Source organism: Citrus clementina, unplaced genomic scaffold (assembly GCF_000493195.1).
Source record: "Citrus clementina cultivar Clemenules unplaced genomic scaffold, Citrus_clementina_v1.0 scaffold_5, whole genome shotgun sequence".
Lineage (NCBI taxonomy): Eukaryota > Viridiplantae > Streptophyta > Magnoliopsida > Sapindales > Rutaceae > Citrus > Citrus x clementina.
Window position 1 is genome coordinate 37,272,416 of NW_006262201.1, and position 16,926 is coordinate 37,289,341.

A 16,926-nucleotide genomic window follows, 5' to 3' on the forward strand; every position below is an offset into this window, starting at 1 on the left:
CTTAAACGTTAAAAATTTCAAAAAGGTTTTGGAAATTTTTTTTCCCCAAAAAAAAAATTTAAAAGGGGGTTTCCCCCCCCCCCCCCCCCCCCCCCCCAAAAGGGCGAACTTAATCAGGCAACAGTAGCAAACAGAATAGAAATTAAGAAGATAAACGTAAAGATAACTATAGCATAAATAACTGAAAAATGCAAAATGCAACATTAAGTACCATAGAGCGTTGGGCAGAGAATATTGCATTCATGATTGCAACATATCTGAAAAGAAGAAAATCTTTCAGTGTGGAAGTCAATGCAAAACCAAAGGAAACTGTTCAAACTATCATAAAGAACGTACTGTTCAGGTCCATCTGGGGATCCCTGCAAGCATAAAATCTGCTCTCATATATTAGAACCGTTATTACAAACATATTTTGTGTAAAGTAGAAGTCACAAGAATAAAGTTGTGCAGGTTTCAAAGAAGTAAACAAAATGAGGCAAGAAAAATAAATGAAAAGAAAGACTGCAACACAGCCAAAGGTTAACAGCCACAGCCATTGCATAGAGAAAAAGGGAGCTGTGATCAGGTCCAGCCAATGAAATCGTGACGTGTGGCCCGTCGAGCACATAATTGTGTGCAACGGCACGCACCAGATCATATTTCCAAAACAAGGATAATACCTCAGATATTCATACTATATCAGAGAACTAACTAAATATGGCAACTTATGATAGATTTCTCAATAGATGTAAAACAAATTAAACTTATCAAAGCCAGAAGATCGGTAATTTCAATAGATACTCACTCGAGGTTGCGGATGGAGCAATCCCGAACGGAAAACTCTCTGTATGTCTATTTGTAGAATTAAATCAAACAATCTGGAAAGTTAATTTCAACAAAGTCATGTTGTATCCTTCTCTTCACTAATTTCATATGCAAACCCATGTCAATATCTCACAGCAAGAACATCTATCATCAACACCAAAGACACATGCAGAATCATTTGTGTTAATGAGTTCAATTTATCTATTAAGATGACCCATTTTAAAAACTATGGCAAAAACAAGTGGTACATAACATACAATAAAGCCATTCAGCTCCCACAACTGAACACACGAACAAATCAACAAAGGATACAACAAAGAGCCATGGATAAGGAGCCCGACAACAAGGAACAAGCAATCCTCCCCTCTGGCTCTTGTTTACCAAGTTGCTCATCTTTATTCATAAACTCCTCCAAATTTTGCAACAAAGTCGCACATAAAGAGGGCATTCTACCATTTCCAACACTCTGATTGCCCGTTGAGGACGAATCATAGACATAGTCACACGAATTATACCCAGTGGCAATAACCACAACTTGGTTAAGCTGATTTAGAGTCAATATTGCATTCAAAAACGCAAGAACCTGTTAAAATTAAATAATTACAATGAACTTACAATGAAATAAATAATTAAATAGTAACTAAAAATAGTTGAATTAGTTTAAGAAAATAAAAAAAAAATAGAGAAAATTAGGGCTTACATGAGTGAGAAATTGAGAGAAGGATAAAGAAGAAGAGCTCCAGAAGAAGGGGTTTGTGTCTAGTAACACGACCACAAGGCTAACATCATCTGCGAACTCACAACACAATCAAATATTAATAGCATTGTATAATTATAAATAAACGAACAAGTGACTTTATATACTAAGAGAAAGTGAGAGAGAGACCTGAGTAGAGCTTTGAGGGAGCTGAAGCCATGAATCTTTTACATACAGTGAACTTAGACTTAATTAAGAGAGCCTAACAAAAAAGGGTAAGATTGTAACTTCTAAACTAAAATTGAAAGAAAATTACAACTCTTCTGCCTTCCAATTTCACCGATCACCACCGCCGAAACCAGAAGTTACCGCCGGCGCCACTTTACCCACTGATCACTACTCAATTCTCCACAAGACCATAACGTCTTTGCTTTTGTTTGGAATTAATTTAATTAAAGATTCTGGATGTGCGCGCACACACATACACATAAATGTTTTAAATATTTTAACATGTTAAGGGCATTTTTGTCATTTTATTGCTTTTATTTCTCCTTTTCGCGTTTCCAGCCGTTCATGATAGGTGTGTTCTCTTCTATCAATGTATGCAAAGGAAAATGAACATGAAACTTGACCATTTGGGTGAATTTATCTTCTACGGTTGTATATTTCACTAATTGATTTGGGTGAATTTATCTTCTATGGTTGTATATTTCACTAATTGAAGTTGATCAATATATTTAAATAAGTTGTGCTATAAAGCCTTTGCTTAAAAGTTTAAATTATGGAAATATTGCAGCAAACCCAGAGAAATGTCTGAATACACCGTAATTACAGAGAGTACATGAAGTGATCAAAGAATTGTGCAATTGCTGTAACCACAATCATAAGCATCCCCGAAGGCAACGAGCCCCGGGCAACCACTCAAAAATCAAAATCCATATAGTGATAACAAGGGAAACTGACAATATGCCCTCTCATTTCATAATTAAGCAAATGATTAGAAGAAAAATACAAGATGCAAGTGGAAAAGAATCCTCTGGTTCGCGGACTGTTTTAACATAGCCATAAATAGACAGGTTACATACAACAGATATGTGGAACTGGTCAAAAAACCAAGCAACCACACTGGCAAAAAACACACCATCCAGGCACACAGGTGAGAATCAAAATTACTATGAAATAGAGACGATGAACTTGACAAACAAATACAACATGAATGCAGGGGGAAAAGTGGATAATGAATTTGTTAAGGAGCAAGCAGAAGAAACACTCCCGCTAGGACCGCTTGCAGGGGGCAAACCAGGGATTGACCCAGATGATGGCACCACAGAAGACTTGGGGGTTGTTGCTCCAGCTGGACCAGCTCCATCTGACTGCGGGGCAGGTGATGGAGCATATGTGGAATCTCTGGTTACTGATGATGGTGGAGCTATAAGAGGAGGAAATTGCTGGGGTCCTGCATCATTTCCAAATGTCACCAACAAAAGTGAGAAGAAAATTATGAGACATTACAGGATTGTGCAAGGAAATGAAATTGTAACCACAGATGTCATCATTTAAACTTATTGGCCCATCATGCAATTGTCGGGAATATCAGCTGAACAGTGGAGATAATGCATAAACGTAGACAATCTATTGCGTTCCTAACGCATTCGTGTTTATATATTTACTTTTTGGAAACTGTTCAGTCTACATCCTACCAAAAGCAGAGCAGGTGTTTAGCGAGCCAGGAGAACACAGGCATGCCATAACAACTATTACATGCAAAAACAATACCATCATTACTCAAGAAAATTGAGAAAGCATCTACCGCAGTCTTTGATTTTTTTTAAATTTATTTATTTATTTTTTTTGGTATCATTGACTATGCAAAAGAAGTGAAAGAAAGAACCCCAAAGAGTGAATCTTAGATTTTCACGAACCTTCTAAAAGCTAGATAAACAAAATATTTGACAAAATTTACCTGGACATCGAGGTTGAAGAGATGTAGACAACCTGTAGGTTAAATACAAAAAAAAAAAACCCCACAAAGATTAAAGAGTTCAACCATCAGCCAGAACTAACTAACCAGAATCATAATTCAGAATAAAATCAACAAAGCAAGAAGTTGGGAAGAAATAACTTACATAGTGACAATGGTGCCATTGACAAAACCACCATAACTACACGAAGTGACATTACACCCAGCACTACTCCGTTGAGTGGTAACATTCCCAAGCATGAGGTTACTATTTTTACATTGCATGCTTGAGCAAGAAACTGCCAATGAAGCAGGCATGCAGTACAAACTGTACAAGACAGATACCGCAACTGATTAGCACCAGACTATTACAAGCAAGAGAGGGCAAAAAGAAGAAAGCAATTATGCTTAAACTAAAATGGAAGCAAGACTACTTATTTACTTGAGATTCCCTGGCCCACAACTGCATTGCACACAGTGGCTTGCTGTGATTGCGTAGCTCCCATTTGGTACAATCAATCCATGATCCAAAGCATATCTAGGAAAATTAGTTGCACAGGCTGCAATACAAGAAAAATGTAAACTAAAACAACTCATATCAAGCAAAACCATCATAAATAAATTATTTTAAGCTAATACAAATAGTCATCATATATGCTTTAGCTAGGATGATCTCAAATCATCATATAAAAAAACTGACAATATTTTGTAACTAGAGCTGAAAAAATTGTATAACTTATATGGACATTTTAACACAAAATAATAAGAGGGCACTAGCTTTGAGTCTTGAAACATCGCAACTGAAAATAATTATCAATTCACAGATAATCGCTCGCATATTTTACAATAAAGTTCAAATTCAGCATCAGCAACACAAATTGCCATGACACCAAAAAAAGAAAAAAAAAATAAAGTATGTACCTGGCAATGGAACAGCAAGAATATCACCAGCCTTGACAGCAGTACTTCCCATAGCATTAACATTCATCAAATCAGTAAGCGTAGTCCTATACCTAGCCGCAATTCCCGCAAGCGTGTCCACATCTTTCACAACATAACTCAAGTAAACAGCCGGCAACGAATTATCCGTGCCATTAAAACAGGTACAAGGCAACGGCACAAGCAAATTATCCCCAACGTCCAAAACATCCGGGTCCTGTATATCATTAGCCTCCCTCAACTGATCAGCAGAGACCAAACCCGCGTAGACCTGGTTCGAAATCGAGGTAAGCGTGTCCGAAGGGCGAGTCTTGTAGTGGGTGGAAACGGACTTGCGAATCCCGTCGACGCAGGCGCAGGTGACGGGGATCCTGAGAAAGAGCTGAGAAGGGAGGATGTGGTTCTCCACGTCCGGGTAGGAAATGTCGATGGCGTTGGCGGTGAGGATGGAGACGGGGTCGACGTTGAAGAGGGAGCCCACTTCGGAGACTTTGAGGTCGGTGTAAAGAGTGTAGCCGAGCAATGCGCTGCAGGAGTCGGAATTGGAGCAGGGCTCGATTGTTGACTTGGGCGTCACCAGTACCATTGCTGCATTGCTGAAGAGGAGCAGGAGATAGAGTAGGGTTTTGGGCATTGTTGGTGAGTTGTTGTTAACTTCAGGTTAGGGTTTTGGAGTGTGTAAGGAGGGAAGGGGAAAGTTTTGAGAGTGAGCCGAGTTTGAGGGAGGAGACAACTGTGTTGCAGACATTAGTCAGATTCTCGATCTTCGAGACTGTAGACTGTAACATTGCTTTTTAATTGGACTAATTTGTCCTTTTCGTTTTTTCTTTTATCATTTGCTTTTGCAAATTGATGTTGGCTGGTCCGAGGTCTGAACGGTGTCGTTGTGAATGCGATGAGATGAGAATATTTTATGCATCATCCATTTTGTTATATATGAGCGAAATAATGTTTATTTGTCACAAATAACGTAAATATTCGGTTAATATAATTTATTTTTGTCGTTTTCTGCTACTTAAGTTGAGACAGGGGTATTTTGGTGATTGGTTGTTTGCTTTTTCATATTTGGGAGCATCTAATTGTACCCCACTTGCTTCTATTTCGGTTTCTTTTCAGGCGAGGAGGCAAAGAATTTCGGGTTTTTCTTGTTGTTTCGGACATCACCAGATAACCCACGCGAGGCGACAGCGCGTGAGTTGCAATATAACGTGACTTGGCTGCTGCACTTGGCGTTGGGCGTCAATGGCCGGTACCCACAATAATTCCCACCCCCGCATCTCAGGAGTTCAATACATACACTAATACACACACTAAGTAATATTAGGGCAAAATTATGTTAAAACTGTAGTATGCTACTATAGTTGTAATTAAGAATCAGTCATTAAATCTACAGTTGTATTGATTGGATCCAATGACTGAAAGTAATTATGGTAAAATACCACAGTTGCAACATAGCTGGACCTGTAATATTAATTAGGCAATGACTATTTTGGAGCTGCTCCAAGGTTGAACACAAATTACAATAATATATAAAGTGATAAATAATAAAAAATATATTATAATTTTAATCGTGTGGTCATTAATACATACTCTAAGATAGAGCTGTTCCAATATAGTCGAACCCTACTAATTAATAGGTTTTGTTAACTTATAATAGTTATAAGTGTTTATTTAATCTCATAAATTTTTATCAAATTTATTGTTGTTATTTGTTTCTCTTTTTTGATAAAACTTTTAAAAATTAAATAAGTTATTTTGCTTCTACTAATAAAAGCTCAAATTTTGAATTTTTTTACAGTAGAGATTAAATTTTTTTATAAATATTAAAATATATTTTACTTATTTAAAAATCTTATTTCATTTTTTCATAACATAACTTTAAAACATTTATCTACTAAAGTAATTTTATAATTTTTAATAAAAGCACTCACTAACAACCGAACAAATATCTATTTAGAAAAGTTTATATTTTAAGTGGATTGTAAATTATATTAATTGTAACTCAGCAAAACCCTAATAATATTAGTTTAAAATTCCTATCGGTGTTATTTAATAAAAAATTAGAACGATAAAAATGATCACGGTAGTATAATTTAGTTATATATTTTTAGAAAAAGTAAAATAATTCGTAATTATTTAGTTATTCGCACGAACATGCATGTATCTACGTAGTCCACATTTGAAGCTCGTCAGTATAGAAAAAGTAAGCTCATTCTCACGAATAAATACCTAAAAGAAAATGGGTTGCAGTTATTCCCTCATCGCCCCATCATAGACGTAATATTTTAATCATGAACTATTTTATGTGAGTTTAATTATTATTGTTCGAGCAAAAATTGAATAGTTGAGCTCTTTAACTGTCTTCCATCATATTTTTACCATGCATAAAAGTTACTCGCACAAATAGTAACATGTGGAACGCACCAAATTTATCTATGATTATGATTACAATAAAATCTCTTCGTAATAATACTTTATATAAGAATAGTTTTCGTGTAATAAAAAAAAAATTATAACCCTGATTCTGACTAATTATAAATAAAAACAAATTCCAGATTATAATAAATTATAATTTTTTCATATTCTATCTAAAGAAATTTACCTTCACATAGTAATAATTTGTTGAATGTTGTAAAAAAAATGCTATATTATATTAAAGGTTAACAATATAAAAAAATATTTTTTTCAAAAGTTGTTTCGCACAATAATTCATTGTTTAAAGTAGTTACCAAATCATTGTACAAATTTTTTACAATTTACGAAATCATTATACAATGCTTGTAGAATTTGCATTGAGAGAAAAATATTAAAGAGAATGTAAAAAATTAGATTTATAAGAGAGGTCACCAAAGAATAAGAGTTATTCTCAACACTACATAGTTTTACCAGGTGTATGTATTGAATTTGACATGCTTAGTTAATTAATTATTAATGTAGGAATAATAATAGATATCTCAATATTTGAGTATTAGTATTACATGTCACTTATTTACTGGATAATAAATGTAAAATTACTTATTACTCTATTATACTATTCAATTGATGAACATTATATTAGTTGGAACTTAAATATTTATATTCCTAACATTACTTATTAATAGAGTGCACTTTATCTATATCACTTGCACTAAAAATAACTAAATCAAAACAATAGTTTTATAATTGTATTTTATTAAATTATTATCTCCTCATAATAATAAAATAATTCTGGTCAAAATGTTATGATTATAAAAAAGTTTTAATGTGTATCACATTATGCTCATGGATAAATTTTTAAAGTGTGAGATACCAAATTTGGCAGTAAAACAGTAAAACTCAGGCCCAATACAAGGCGGGAAAAGGTAGAATTCAAATTCACGGTACCGGTCGCTCCGATTCCTACGTAAATACGGACTCCATAAAAGTTTCAGTGTAACAGTAAAAATCAGTAAAAAGTTACCGTCAGGTTACAAGTTACGAACTTTTCCATCTTAAGGCGGGAACAAAAATCCTAATTCCCTCCATAATTCTCTCCCTTCAGATCACGTTTTGTTCGACACACATCACTCTCTCCACTAAGAAAAGAGGGGGAAAATAAAGGAAAAAAAATCCCAAATCAATCAAAAACCCTAAATCTCTAAAAACCTAATTTATCAAATTAATCTAATTGAATGGGCAAACTAGCCGAGAAAGACGAGCTGACGCCGGAGAAGAAAAGTGTAAGGCGGAGGCTGGTTCAGTCGACGCTGTTCCAGCAGAAACTGCGAGAAACTGAATCCAAGGTTGGAGATCACAATGCGGATAAGGACTGCGAAGTCAACGGTGATAATGAAGACGATCAAGACTCCTGCTGTGGAAGTCAAGGCAAGAAGACTAGAAAACGCAAGGGAAAGACAACGCCTCCGGTGACGAAAGAACCCAATAAGGCAATTTTGATATTGAGTTACACATTAAGTTCCTATTAATTGGGTTAATTTTGATTAATTCAAATTATTGTTTAACTGTTGGAATTACTGAAATATATTATAATTTGTGCTGGAGAGGGGATATGGTGCCTAAGAAAATTTTATTTATCTCTAAATTTACCGTACGTTTACAGTTAAAAGAGAGGTCACCAAGGAACAAGACGCCCAAGAAAAATGGGAAAATATTGAAAGATTCAGTGGAGAGTGAAGATGCACCTCCTCCATCCATCCCTAATTTAAGATTAGAAGCAAAATTGAAGGCTGAGGTCAGTAACTGTGCTCTGATTTGATTTGTTTTCTCGAGTTTGTTTATTTTTGTATTATTATTATTTTATTTAGCTCCTTTGGTTGGATATTGATCAAATTTCCACGTGTGTATGAATGTCTAAGGTATCTGCAATTTCATTATTGTAGCTTTGGAAAGAGTGATTTGACTCCTTAAATTTATGCAAAAATTTTCATGTTGATTGATGTGATAATTGTTTTGGTAAATGTTAATAATATCATCTCCTTTATCACATCATTTTGTTAGTCATGTGGTAGTTCTATATTAATTGTCACTTCACTCAAGACACCTTCATGCAATAATAATGTCTTAGTACCATTGTGTGAATTTCTGCAAGTTAGGCCTGGCTCTATCATATGAGGTTTTTGGTACAGATGTGGCCTGTGAATATAATACTTGCCATTAACATTTGTTACCATCTTTGATCAGGAATATTCACGGATGTTCACAGGAAAGCAATTGCATCCTTTTTTCTCATCATGGAAAGCAGAAAAGAAAAATCAGAATGGGAAAGAAGTAGATAGTAATTGTTGTTCAAGTGGAATAAAGGATAAAAGCAATACTGTTAGTCCTATTCATGTATTTGACAGGAGTCAGGATGAAGTTGTGTCTATTGATTGGAGTAATTGGACGTTCTATGAGGACAATGTTGACAATAGAAATTGTTTGGAGGGCATAATCTCATCAGCTTTTGATGGCTCTGTTGAGTCTTTGAAACTTGATAAGTTTTCATGTGTTCCATATCCTAGTAATGCATCTTTAGATCATTGTCATTGTGAAGAACATTTGAATGAAAACCCATCAGAAGTCTCTGTTCTGTTAGTTGATGGTCAAGAGGTATGCTCCAAGTTCTCCAACAACTCGTATGTGGTCTTATGACAGCATCGTAGTTTAAATACATATTTTTCCTTTTTCTGTTTTATCTCTTTTTCAGACTTCATTTTCAAAAGGATTTCCTGTTGGCCTCTTGTTTTTTTTGGGTACTTTCCTAGTCATGTTGAGATTTTGAGTGCAGGACCATCAGCTGGAGCAAGTTACTCATTTTCCCAAGCATGCGGTATCTATGAAAAAATCTGAAGTTGAAGAAAAAAGTATTTCTGTTCAGGAAAGGTTGGGATTTTATATAACAAACTTACTGTCAATATGTCTGTTAATTTATCTTGACCATGCAAATACTTTACAGTGTGTCAATGTTACTATTTGGTTAGTGAGAAGAATGCTTTTAATATTGTTCTTTTCTTTACACAGAAACCTTGTCATGGCTTGAGAATTACGAGGATTCTTTTGCAAGTGTTTGCCATAGATCTTAAAAAATGCGTTGCTGTTTTTGGGCCTGTTGAATTTCAGTGTCTTTTACTTAGGAAAATTGTAAATGTGAAACAAAATAATTCAAAAGAAGAAAACTACAAAAAACTAGTAAATTCTTATTTTAGATTGAGTACATGGTCTTGTTCCTCCATCTTTGACTTTCATCATGGAGTTTGTGTATAAAATCGGCCAATATAATTTTTGCCAATTTTTTGTTGCCAACACTGCTTGGTGGTAAAGATGAATGCTTTTTCTTTCCTTTTTTACAAATGATATGTATGGATATACAATTGCCTTCCTAATTCTTGGTACTTGTCTCAAGTTGTATTTTTTTCTGATTGATAATGTGTTCAATATTGTACACAAGCTTTATTGTATTTTTAGCAAGTTTTATACGTTAAAGTTTTATCCATGTACAATTTTGCTGCAGTAGCAGGATGATGTCATACTACAATGGTTGTGCTCATCGGCCTGGGGATAGCTTATGGACAGACAAGTACCGGCCAAAAAATGCCACGGAGGTCAGCGAGTTCGAATAAACTTCTTTTATATGAAACATATATTTTCTGATCTACTGATGCTAGATAAAGTACACAATCTCAAGAATTATATTATGCATGCCTTTTATTTCCCTCCTGTGATTTGTTCCTTTGGCAACAACTTCCCACAGGTATGTGGGAATAGTGAATCAGTAAAATTTATCAGTGAATGGCTGCATATTTGGCATGAAAGAGATGTTCGAGCATTCAAGTATTCCTCTGGTAGTGAGAAGTGCAGTGCGCCAGATGATAATCATGACTGTTATTTAACTGACTCGGATTCAGAAAATATAGATGAAGGGGATAGCCTGAAGAATGTTCTTTTAGTTACAGGGCCTATTGGGGTATGTACTATATATATTTTTGTTAAAAATCACTTTAAAGTTTGTATTGAACTGTTTTTTGTTGCGAACTTATAATAGGAACTGTCATTATTGCATTCTGAATAAAATATCAATTTTTTTTTTCTGTATGTTATGATAGGTGCTTCTTCAGCTTTCTTTCATCTACTGGATTTTGTCTTATTTTTTTATTTAGGTTTCAAGAAATTGCTTTATTGATGCTCACAAATGTCACGAGCTTGCGAAATTTTCAACATATGAATCACTTTCAGCTAATGTTTGTCCATTTGCATGTTTATGCCTCAAATAGCATCTGGACCACACCCATCAAATATTTCTAGTGCATCCTGTCACCTTTTTGTCTAAGTTTTACGTGCATTGACAGTGTGCTGCTGCCTTTCTATGTTTACACATCCTCTTTATATTCTTGAAATGGCTTTCTGTAATGGAGTGTCAAATTAGTATTTCAATCAGACTAAATGATTTGATTTATATCGGAAGTTAATAGTATGTTTCTCTTGTTGCAGAGTGGGAAATCTGCAGCTATCCACGCTTGTGCAAATGAGAGGGGATTTAAAGTGCTGGAGGTGCTATTAAATTAATATTGTTATTGTTAACCAGTTCATAGTTCTGTTTTACCAACTTTCTTATTGACATTGATTGATTTCTTTTGTTGAGATCAAATTAATTACCTATAGAAAGACAAGTTGAACATAGCAGTATCCTTTTAGGTGCGTAGTGGATGTTGTGATTGCTACCTTGCGAATAACTAGCAGTGAGATTCCTTTTAGCACAAAGAACACAGCAACAGGAAAAAACACAATCGGTGATATATATTTTGAGCCTTTTTTTCTAGATAACAAGAAACTAAGATGCTATCTAAAAGATAGAATGATTTTCAGAATGTGACTTATATTTTGGAGGATCTTGCTCAGCAGAGGGGGGAAAATTTCTACGTACTATGAAATGAACTAAATTCCTAAGCTAATAAAATATGGTCCCTTTATTTCCTGACCAAACAAAGTGAAACCTTGCACATGGTTTGACTCTGGGCCCCTTTTATTACTGATAACTGATCCTTCTTTCCTACCATATGACTGGCAATGTTTTGGCCCAAAAAAAAAAAAAAGAGAGAGAGAGAGAAAAGGATAACTACTGAACTATGATAGTTTGTTGTTATGAAAATTAGAATTAAATGAAATGCTAATTGAGTGTGATGAACTGTGTACCAAAGAATAATGCATCAGATTGTCGACAAGGAACAATTGTGAAGCAGAAATTTGGAGGGGCTTTGGAATCCAATTGCCTTAAAAGGTTTGCCACTTTGTATATGATACTGATGCTTGTAATTTTTTATTCTTTCTGTTGTATCTATTGGGTATTATTTTGTGGCCATCAGAAGATCAAGCATTAAGAACTTAATCATCTAGTTGACATTATGCAGTATATTTCTTCCAGGTCAATAGGAAACCCTCGGGATTCACCGAACAAGAATATCATGAAATCTTCCTATACTGCATCTCTCTGTGAAGCAGCACAGCATGCTGATGATGAGGTGGTCGAAGTGATACACATACCAGATGATGAAAATTCTCATGGAGTGATGGGAAAATCAGATAATCATGTTAAACCCTTAATTCTCATTGAAGATGTGGACGTCTTTTTTCCTGAAGACCGTGGTTTTATTGCTGGCATACAACAAATTGCTGAAAAGGCAAAAGGGCCTGTCATATTGACTAGCAATAGTAAGATGTTCTCGTTAATTTTTTTTTTTTGTGTCACTAGTTCTTTTATCAGCTACACGTAGCTTCATTTTGTTGAGCATTGTTCTGTGGTAATGCCTAGGTAACAATATCACTCTACCAGACAGTTTGGACAGGCTAGAGGTTTCATTCACAATGCCTATGCCAAAGGACCTGCTTTCCCATTTACAAATGGTAAGTGAATGTGATTCTAGTTCTTGGCTCTCCTTTCAAATTATGGAATTTAAATTCATTCTTTTATGCTGTAGATTTGTGCGGCAGAGAAAGTTGAATTGCAGCAGCATCTTCTAGTGCAATTAATTGAAAGTTGTCGGGCAGATATTCGGAAAACCATTATGCACCTTCAGTTCTGGTGCCAGAATAAAGGATATGGAAAAGGTTAATCACACAATACATGACGCATGTTCAGTAATTTTTTTGATACTGTTGTTTCTACAATTTGCATGCATAGTTGTTTTTCCTAACTCACAACCATTATGTTTTCTCTAGAACCTCTTAGTGTTTTAACATTAGCTTTTCACTTTGCAGATAAAAAATTGCAGAAACTATATGTTCCAGAGCTATTTGATCCAGATGCTGGGCATCATATGCTTCCCAAGAAAATCCCTTGGGGTTTCCCATCTCAGTTATCTGAGCTAGTTGTCAAAGAGATTATGAAATCATTGTCTTTGATGGAAGAAAATTCAACCTTGAGGGAGTTAAGTGAGGGGGAAGGGCATGATGAAATGCCAAGTAATCAAGACATGCACAATAACCCAGCAGATAGTGTGGAGGCCAAAAAGGAAGAAATGTTAAACATGAATTCCTCTGTTCACACTAACAATGAACTTGAGGATCCTTTGGGTAATGAATGTGAGATTTCCAATCTCCCTCACACCCCAGTTTCATTCTCCCGGAAAAACAATAGGAGAAAATTCAAAGTAGTTGCATCATCAGATTCTGAAGATGAGCTCATCCGAAATAAATCTCCTGTTGCAGAGAGGGATATTAACAGTAAATTTCTTTCTGAAAATCATAGTAGGTTTCCTTCCCACTTTTCAAATGCACAAAACTGCAAAAATCCACCAATTGACAAGTTACATTATCCTTTAAAAGAAAAATTGGAGGGAAGCCATTATCTTTGTTCAGAAGTAGCAAATGACTTACAAATAGGTACATATGTATCAGTTGATATATCCTGTGTGCCAGAATCATCGTTTGTTCCAGAGACTGACATTGATAATGGGGCAGAGTTGTTATCTGGAAAAGAGTGCTGTGGTTGTGTTGCTGAGGCTGTAGAAGTTTCTGTGGCCAATGAGTTTGATCTCAACCTTCCACCAGTTGGAGCAGACAATAATTCTATGCTCGAAATGCATAGAAATCCTGACATGTTGGAAAAATTTTGTGCTGTTATTGCAGAATCATCTCACATGGAGGAGGTGGAAGATTCTCAAAATGAACATGTGGAGACCATACCAAGAGTGTATCAATTGATGGATGAGTGTAGCCGTATGGATTTTAAGAGGAGATCCAAACCCATGGAGGAGCTTAGGTCCCAGGAAGCCATTGATTTAGTGAGAGACTCATGGAGGAAACTCCGTGATGGAAACACAGACCTGAGGCAGTATGCAACCTTAGAAAAGCCGAATGCTTTTCAAATCATAAAACTTACTCATGGAATGTGCGATCTAATTTCAGAGGCTGATCTGTTGCTTTCTAAGTGTCAATCTCCAGTGAGTTTTATCTTTTAGATGCACGCGCACACACACTCATGCATGAGCTTACATGCACTTACATGTATTGCTATTGAGGACCTTTCTTTTACTTCTTTTTTTTTTCCCCTTGCATAGTCCAGGATAATGAATATGTACTTCTGCAGGACTTTTTGGAACTGCCGATGTTTCCTCATGAGGATTTGGATGCATGCGCCTGGCGTGATGAGCAGTTGCAGCTGACTTCCTCAATTGTCCAACATGGATTCTCCATATATGCAAAAGACATTTCCAATAAAGGATCAAATATGGGTTCCAATACAAAGACAGACTTGTCCTGGGAGATACTGGCTTGCACAAATAATATGAAATCTGGTAAATTATGCGAGCAGGACCAAGAAACAACTGGGATCTCACTTACTGTGAGTAACATACTGTTAGAACGGTAAGAATTCCTCAAATTTCTTGCTCGTCATGCTCATTGTGTGTATAGGATGATTTGAAAATATTGAATTGGATAAATTGTGGAACAAATATTGGGTTTTTGCTTAACCCTCTTGCTAATAAATTTTTTCATCCAAAATGACACTTGACTTTCCGCATATATTTCCTTGTAGTAATTTCATTGATTAACCATGCATGTTTTTACTCTGGCTGTTTGCATTTTAGGGAGATGAAGTCAGGTCTTTTCAATAGAGTTAAGTCCCTAGTTCCTTCAAGATCTTACTTGGCATTGAAAGGTTATGCATTTCACGAATACCTTTCTTCACTGGGCTGCATTTTAAGATCTGAATCTTTCCGTTTGACAGAAAGTAGCAACAATACAAAGAAAAGGAGGTATGCCCTTGTAATATCTGCTTGGTATTCAGTGACTTTTTAATAAATCATTCTTGCCCATCCACTATGGTTGGTCGTCAATTTATTTGCACAATTTTCTTATGCAGGAGTCGAGGTTCTGGGCACTACTTGAGTACCGGTGCTTTAATGTTGTCCCCTGAGGATATCTCAGTGTTGGTTCAATCTAACTCATACGGGAAGGGTTCATCCCAATCAGAGGATAGTGCTTTCAGATGGAGAGTGATATGAGAAAGCTAACTTAAACTGAGTAGACTTACTAACCTTCTCAATTTTACTAACAATTTTCTTGGCTCGGTAGAATTGTCAAGAGAATAAAGAAATGCATATAGCTAGTATTGGAAAATTGGCCATCAATATGAAGAGTTTGCCTGGAGTGGCTACATTTTTTAGCTAATCTAGGATGTGATTCCATCTCACTTTCATTTAACTCGTTGTAAAGATTAGTGCACCCATTGTATTGTTGTATATTCTAGCATTGAAAGCCAATTGAAATTGTTTCCAAAAGAAAAAAAAATAAATAGAGTTCATGATGCAAGAGGGAATGGCCTCAAATGCAATAAACGCGTATGGGTTATTATGCTTCCTAAGGTTGAATATATTTTGGGGGTAATTTCTTCACATGATGCAAGTAATTGCTTGACCATATTTAGGTCCATAACGACTCAAATACGATCAAATTGTCAGACCACCACCACGTTAACGTAACTACTTAATAGTAATTAGTTGAAAAGCAAGTACGCAACATGTATACTATTACATGCAATATGAGCTGTGAAACGAATGTAACACGTGAGAAAATTAATCACAAACCTGTCAAACCAAACCATATATCGTATTAGTCGAGGGGTTTCGTTTCGGTTTTGACCATTATGATAAAACAAGAGAAAGAAAGAAGATGGGTCCACGGCATCGGTGAAAACAAAAACAAATTATATTATTATTAGCCACTGCACCGGCCATCGATTTTGATGTCAGCAATGGATTTGTTCTTCGGCTACTTTCATTGGTTGAGTTGGGGTTCCACTATTCACGAGATTATAATAGTTACAAAAGGAAAAGAAAAGCTGCCGGTGAATGCTAATTCGTCCCTATTCAATTCCCTCTTTGGCTTTTTAAGTTTCAAAAAGACTGTCGAGAAATTTGCAGTTTAGTGGCCTTTTGCTCGAGTCTGCACGGAATTCCAGGACCTGATGTAATGTAATTTTAAACAAGAAAGGGAAGTGGCTTGCACTTGCAGGTGTCACAGGTGAGGCGATGCCGTGACGCCTCAGATTTTGGCTTGTGAAGCCTTATCAATCAGCAGTGGGAAAGATGGAGATCCGTGTGACTGAGCTCTTGAATCATTTTTGGGGGGTTAAAAACAAAGGATTTTTCTCTCCTCAACTTTCAGCGCGTTAATTTGTAGCGTTGTAGCGTCACAAAAGCTATCTGCAAGACTCAACACATAATGCAAGTGAAAACAACATGGTCTCTACTCGTGGCAGGTACATTAGTACCACCACGCAGTAAATGTTTATTAAATTTTTGAAACGCTGCAGCGTCGTGTTATCGAATAGCGAACGCTTTAATTTTTTTATACGGACTATGGTGGAGTCTTTGAGACCACAAATTGAAGTGTAGTAATGGTATTGCTGTGGCATCTTTTTAACAATTTATTGACATTTACTTCTTTTTCTGCATTATATGATTATGAAAGTGGACTTTTAGCTTGAAAATGAGGCGAATTTAATGTGTGATTTTACCAAGGAAAACTTTACATTGACAGACGCGTTGACAAAATTAAAATCAAACATAAA

At 35.7% G+C, this 16,926-nt stretch overlaps 3 protein-coding genes across 5 annotated transcripts in view; 1 reads left to right on the forward strand and 2 right to left on the reverse strand.

Annotated features, from left to right (window-relative positions):
• The window catches only part of LOC18041440 (general transcription and DNA repair factor IIH subunit TFB4), a 4,509-nt gene extending 2,539 nt beyond the window's left edge, over window positions 1-1,970 (reverse strand). The window contains exons 1-6 of one of the 2 annotated variants that reach the window (XM_006434111.2): window positions 1,691-1,970; window positions 1,505-1,593; window positions 1,117-1,387; window positions 785-831; window positions 337-374; window positions 212-257 (exon numbers count right to left, since the gene is read on the reverse strand). In XM_006434111.2, coding sequence (XP_006434174.2) covers window positions 212-257; window positions 337-374; window positions 785-831; window positions 1,117-1,387; window positions 1,505-1,593; window positions 1,691-1,721 — 522 coding nt within the window. In that variant the 5' untranslated portion in view covers window positions 1,722-1,970. The remainder of the gene's footprint in view (window positions 1-211; window positions 258-336; window positions 375-784; window positions 832-1,116; window positions 1,388-1,504; window positions 1,594-1,690) is intronic. The other variant, XM_024184047.1, reaches the window with a different exon arrangement.
• A 489-nt stretch (window positions 1,971-2,459) lies between these two features.
• LOC18041441 (lysM domain-containing GPI-anchored protein 1) lies at window positions 2,460-5,195 on the reverse strand. Its single transcript, XM_006434112.2, has 5 exons — window positions 4,383-5,195; window positions 3,904-4,021; window positions 3,628-3,789; window positions 3,465-3,496; window positions 2,460-2,957 (listed from the first exon to the last, which is right to left on the reverse strand). The coding sequence occupies exons 1-5, from the start codon at window positions 5,032-5,034 to the stop codon at window positions 2,674-2,676; spliced, it is 1,248 nt and encodes a 415-aa protein (XP_006434175.1). The 5' UTR covers window positions 5,035-5,195; the 3' UTR covers window positions 2,460-2,673.
• A 2,667-nt stretch (window positions 5,196-7,862) lies between these two features.
• On the forward strand, window positions 7,863-15,695 carry LOC18041442. 2 transcript variants are annotated; one of them, XM_006434114.2, is made up of 15 exons: window positions 7,863-8,305; window positions 8,479-8,610; window positions 9,060-9,467; window positions 9,646-9,740; window positions 10,369-10,459; window positions 10,609-10,821; window positions 11,346-11,405; window positions 12,053-12,132; window positions 12,277-12,563; window positions 12,664-12,755; window positions 12,830-12,959; window positions 13,110-14,293; window positions 14,440-14,717; window positions 14,942-15,109; window positions 15,217-15,695. In XM_006434114.2, exons 1-15 carry the CDS (start codon window positions 8,051-8,053, stop codon window positions 15,356-15,358), a joined length of 3,615 nt encoding a protein of 1,204 aa, XP_006434177.1. In that variant the 5' UTR covers window positions 7,863-8,050; the 3' UTR covers window positions 15,359-15,695. The 2 variants fall into 2 exon arrangements, with proteins under 2 accessions (XP_006434177.1, XP_024040077.1); XM_024184309.1 differs by having other exon boundaries at window positions 10,372-10,459.
• Window positions 15,696-16,926: the final 1,231 nt, after the last annotated feature.

Coding starts and splice junctions, on each gene's coding strand:
- LOC18041441 (XM_006434112.2), bottom strand. CDS start 5,034: ATGCCCAAAACCCTACTCTATCTCCTGCTCCTCTTCAGCAATGCAGCA. Junction 3,790..3,903: donor TGTGGGCCAGGGAATCTCAA/GTAAATAAGTAG, acceptor TGTCTTGTACAG/TTTGTACTGCATGCCTGCTT. Junction 2,958..3,464: donor TCTTCAACCTCGATGTCCAG/GTAAATTTTGTC, acceptor GAAATGATGCAG/GACCCCAGCAATTTCCTCCT.
- LOC18041442 (XM_006434114.2), top strand. CDS start 8,051: ATGGGCAAACTAGCCGAGAAAGACGAGCTGACGCCGGAGAAGAAAAGT. Junction 8,306..8,478: donor TGACGAAAGAACCCAATAAG/GCAATTTTGATA, acceptor GTACGTTTACAG/TTAAAAGAGAGGTCACCAAG. Junction 12,756..12,829: donor TGCTTTCCCATTTACAAATG/GTAAGTGAATGT, acceptor TTTATGCTGTAG/ATTTGTGCGGCAGAGAAAGT.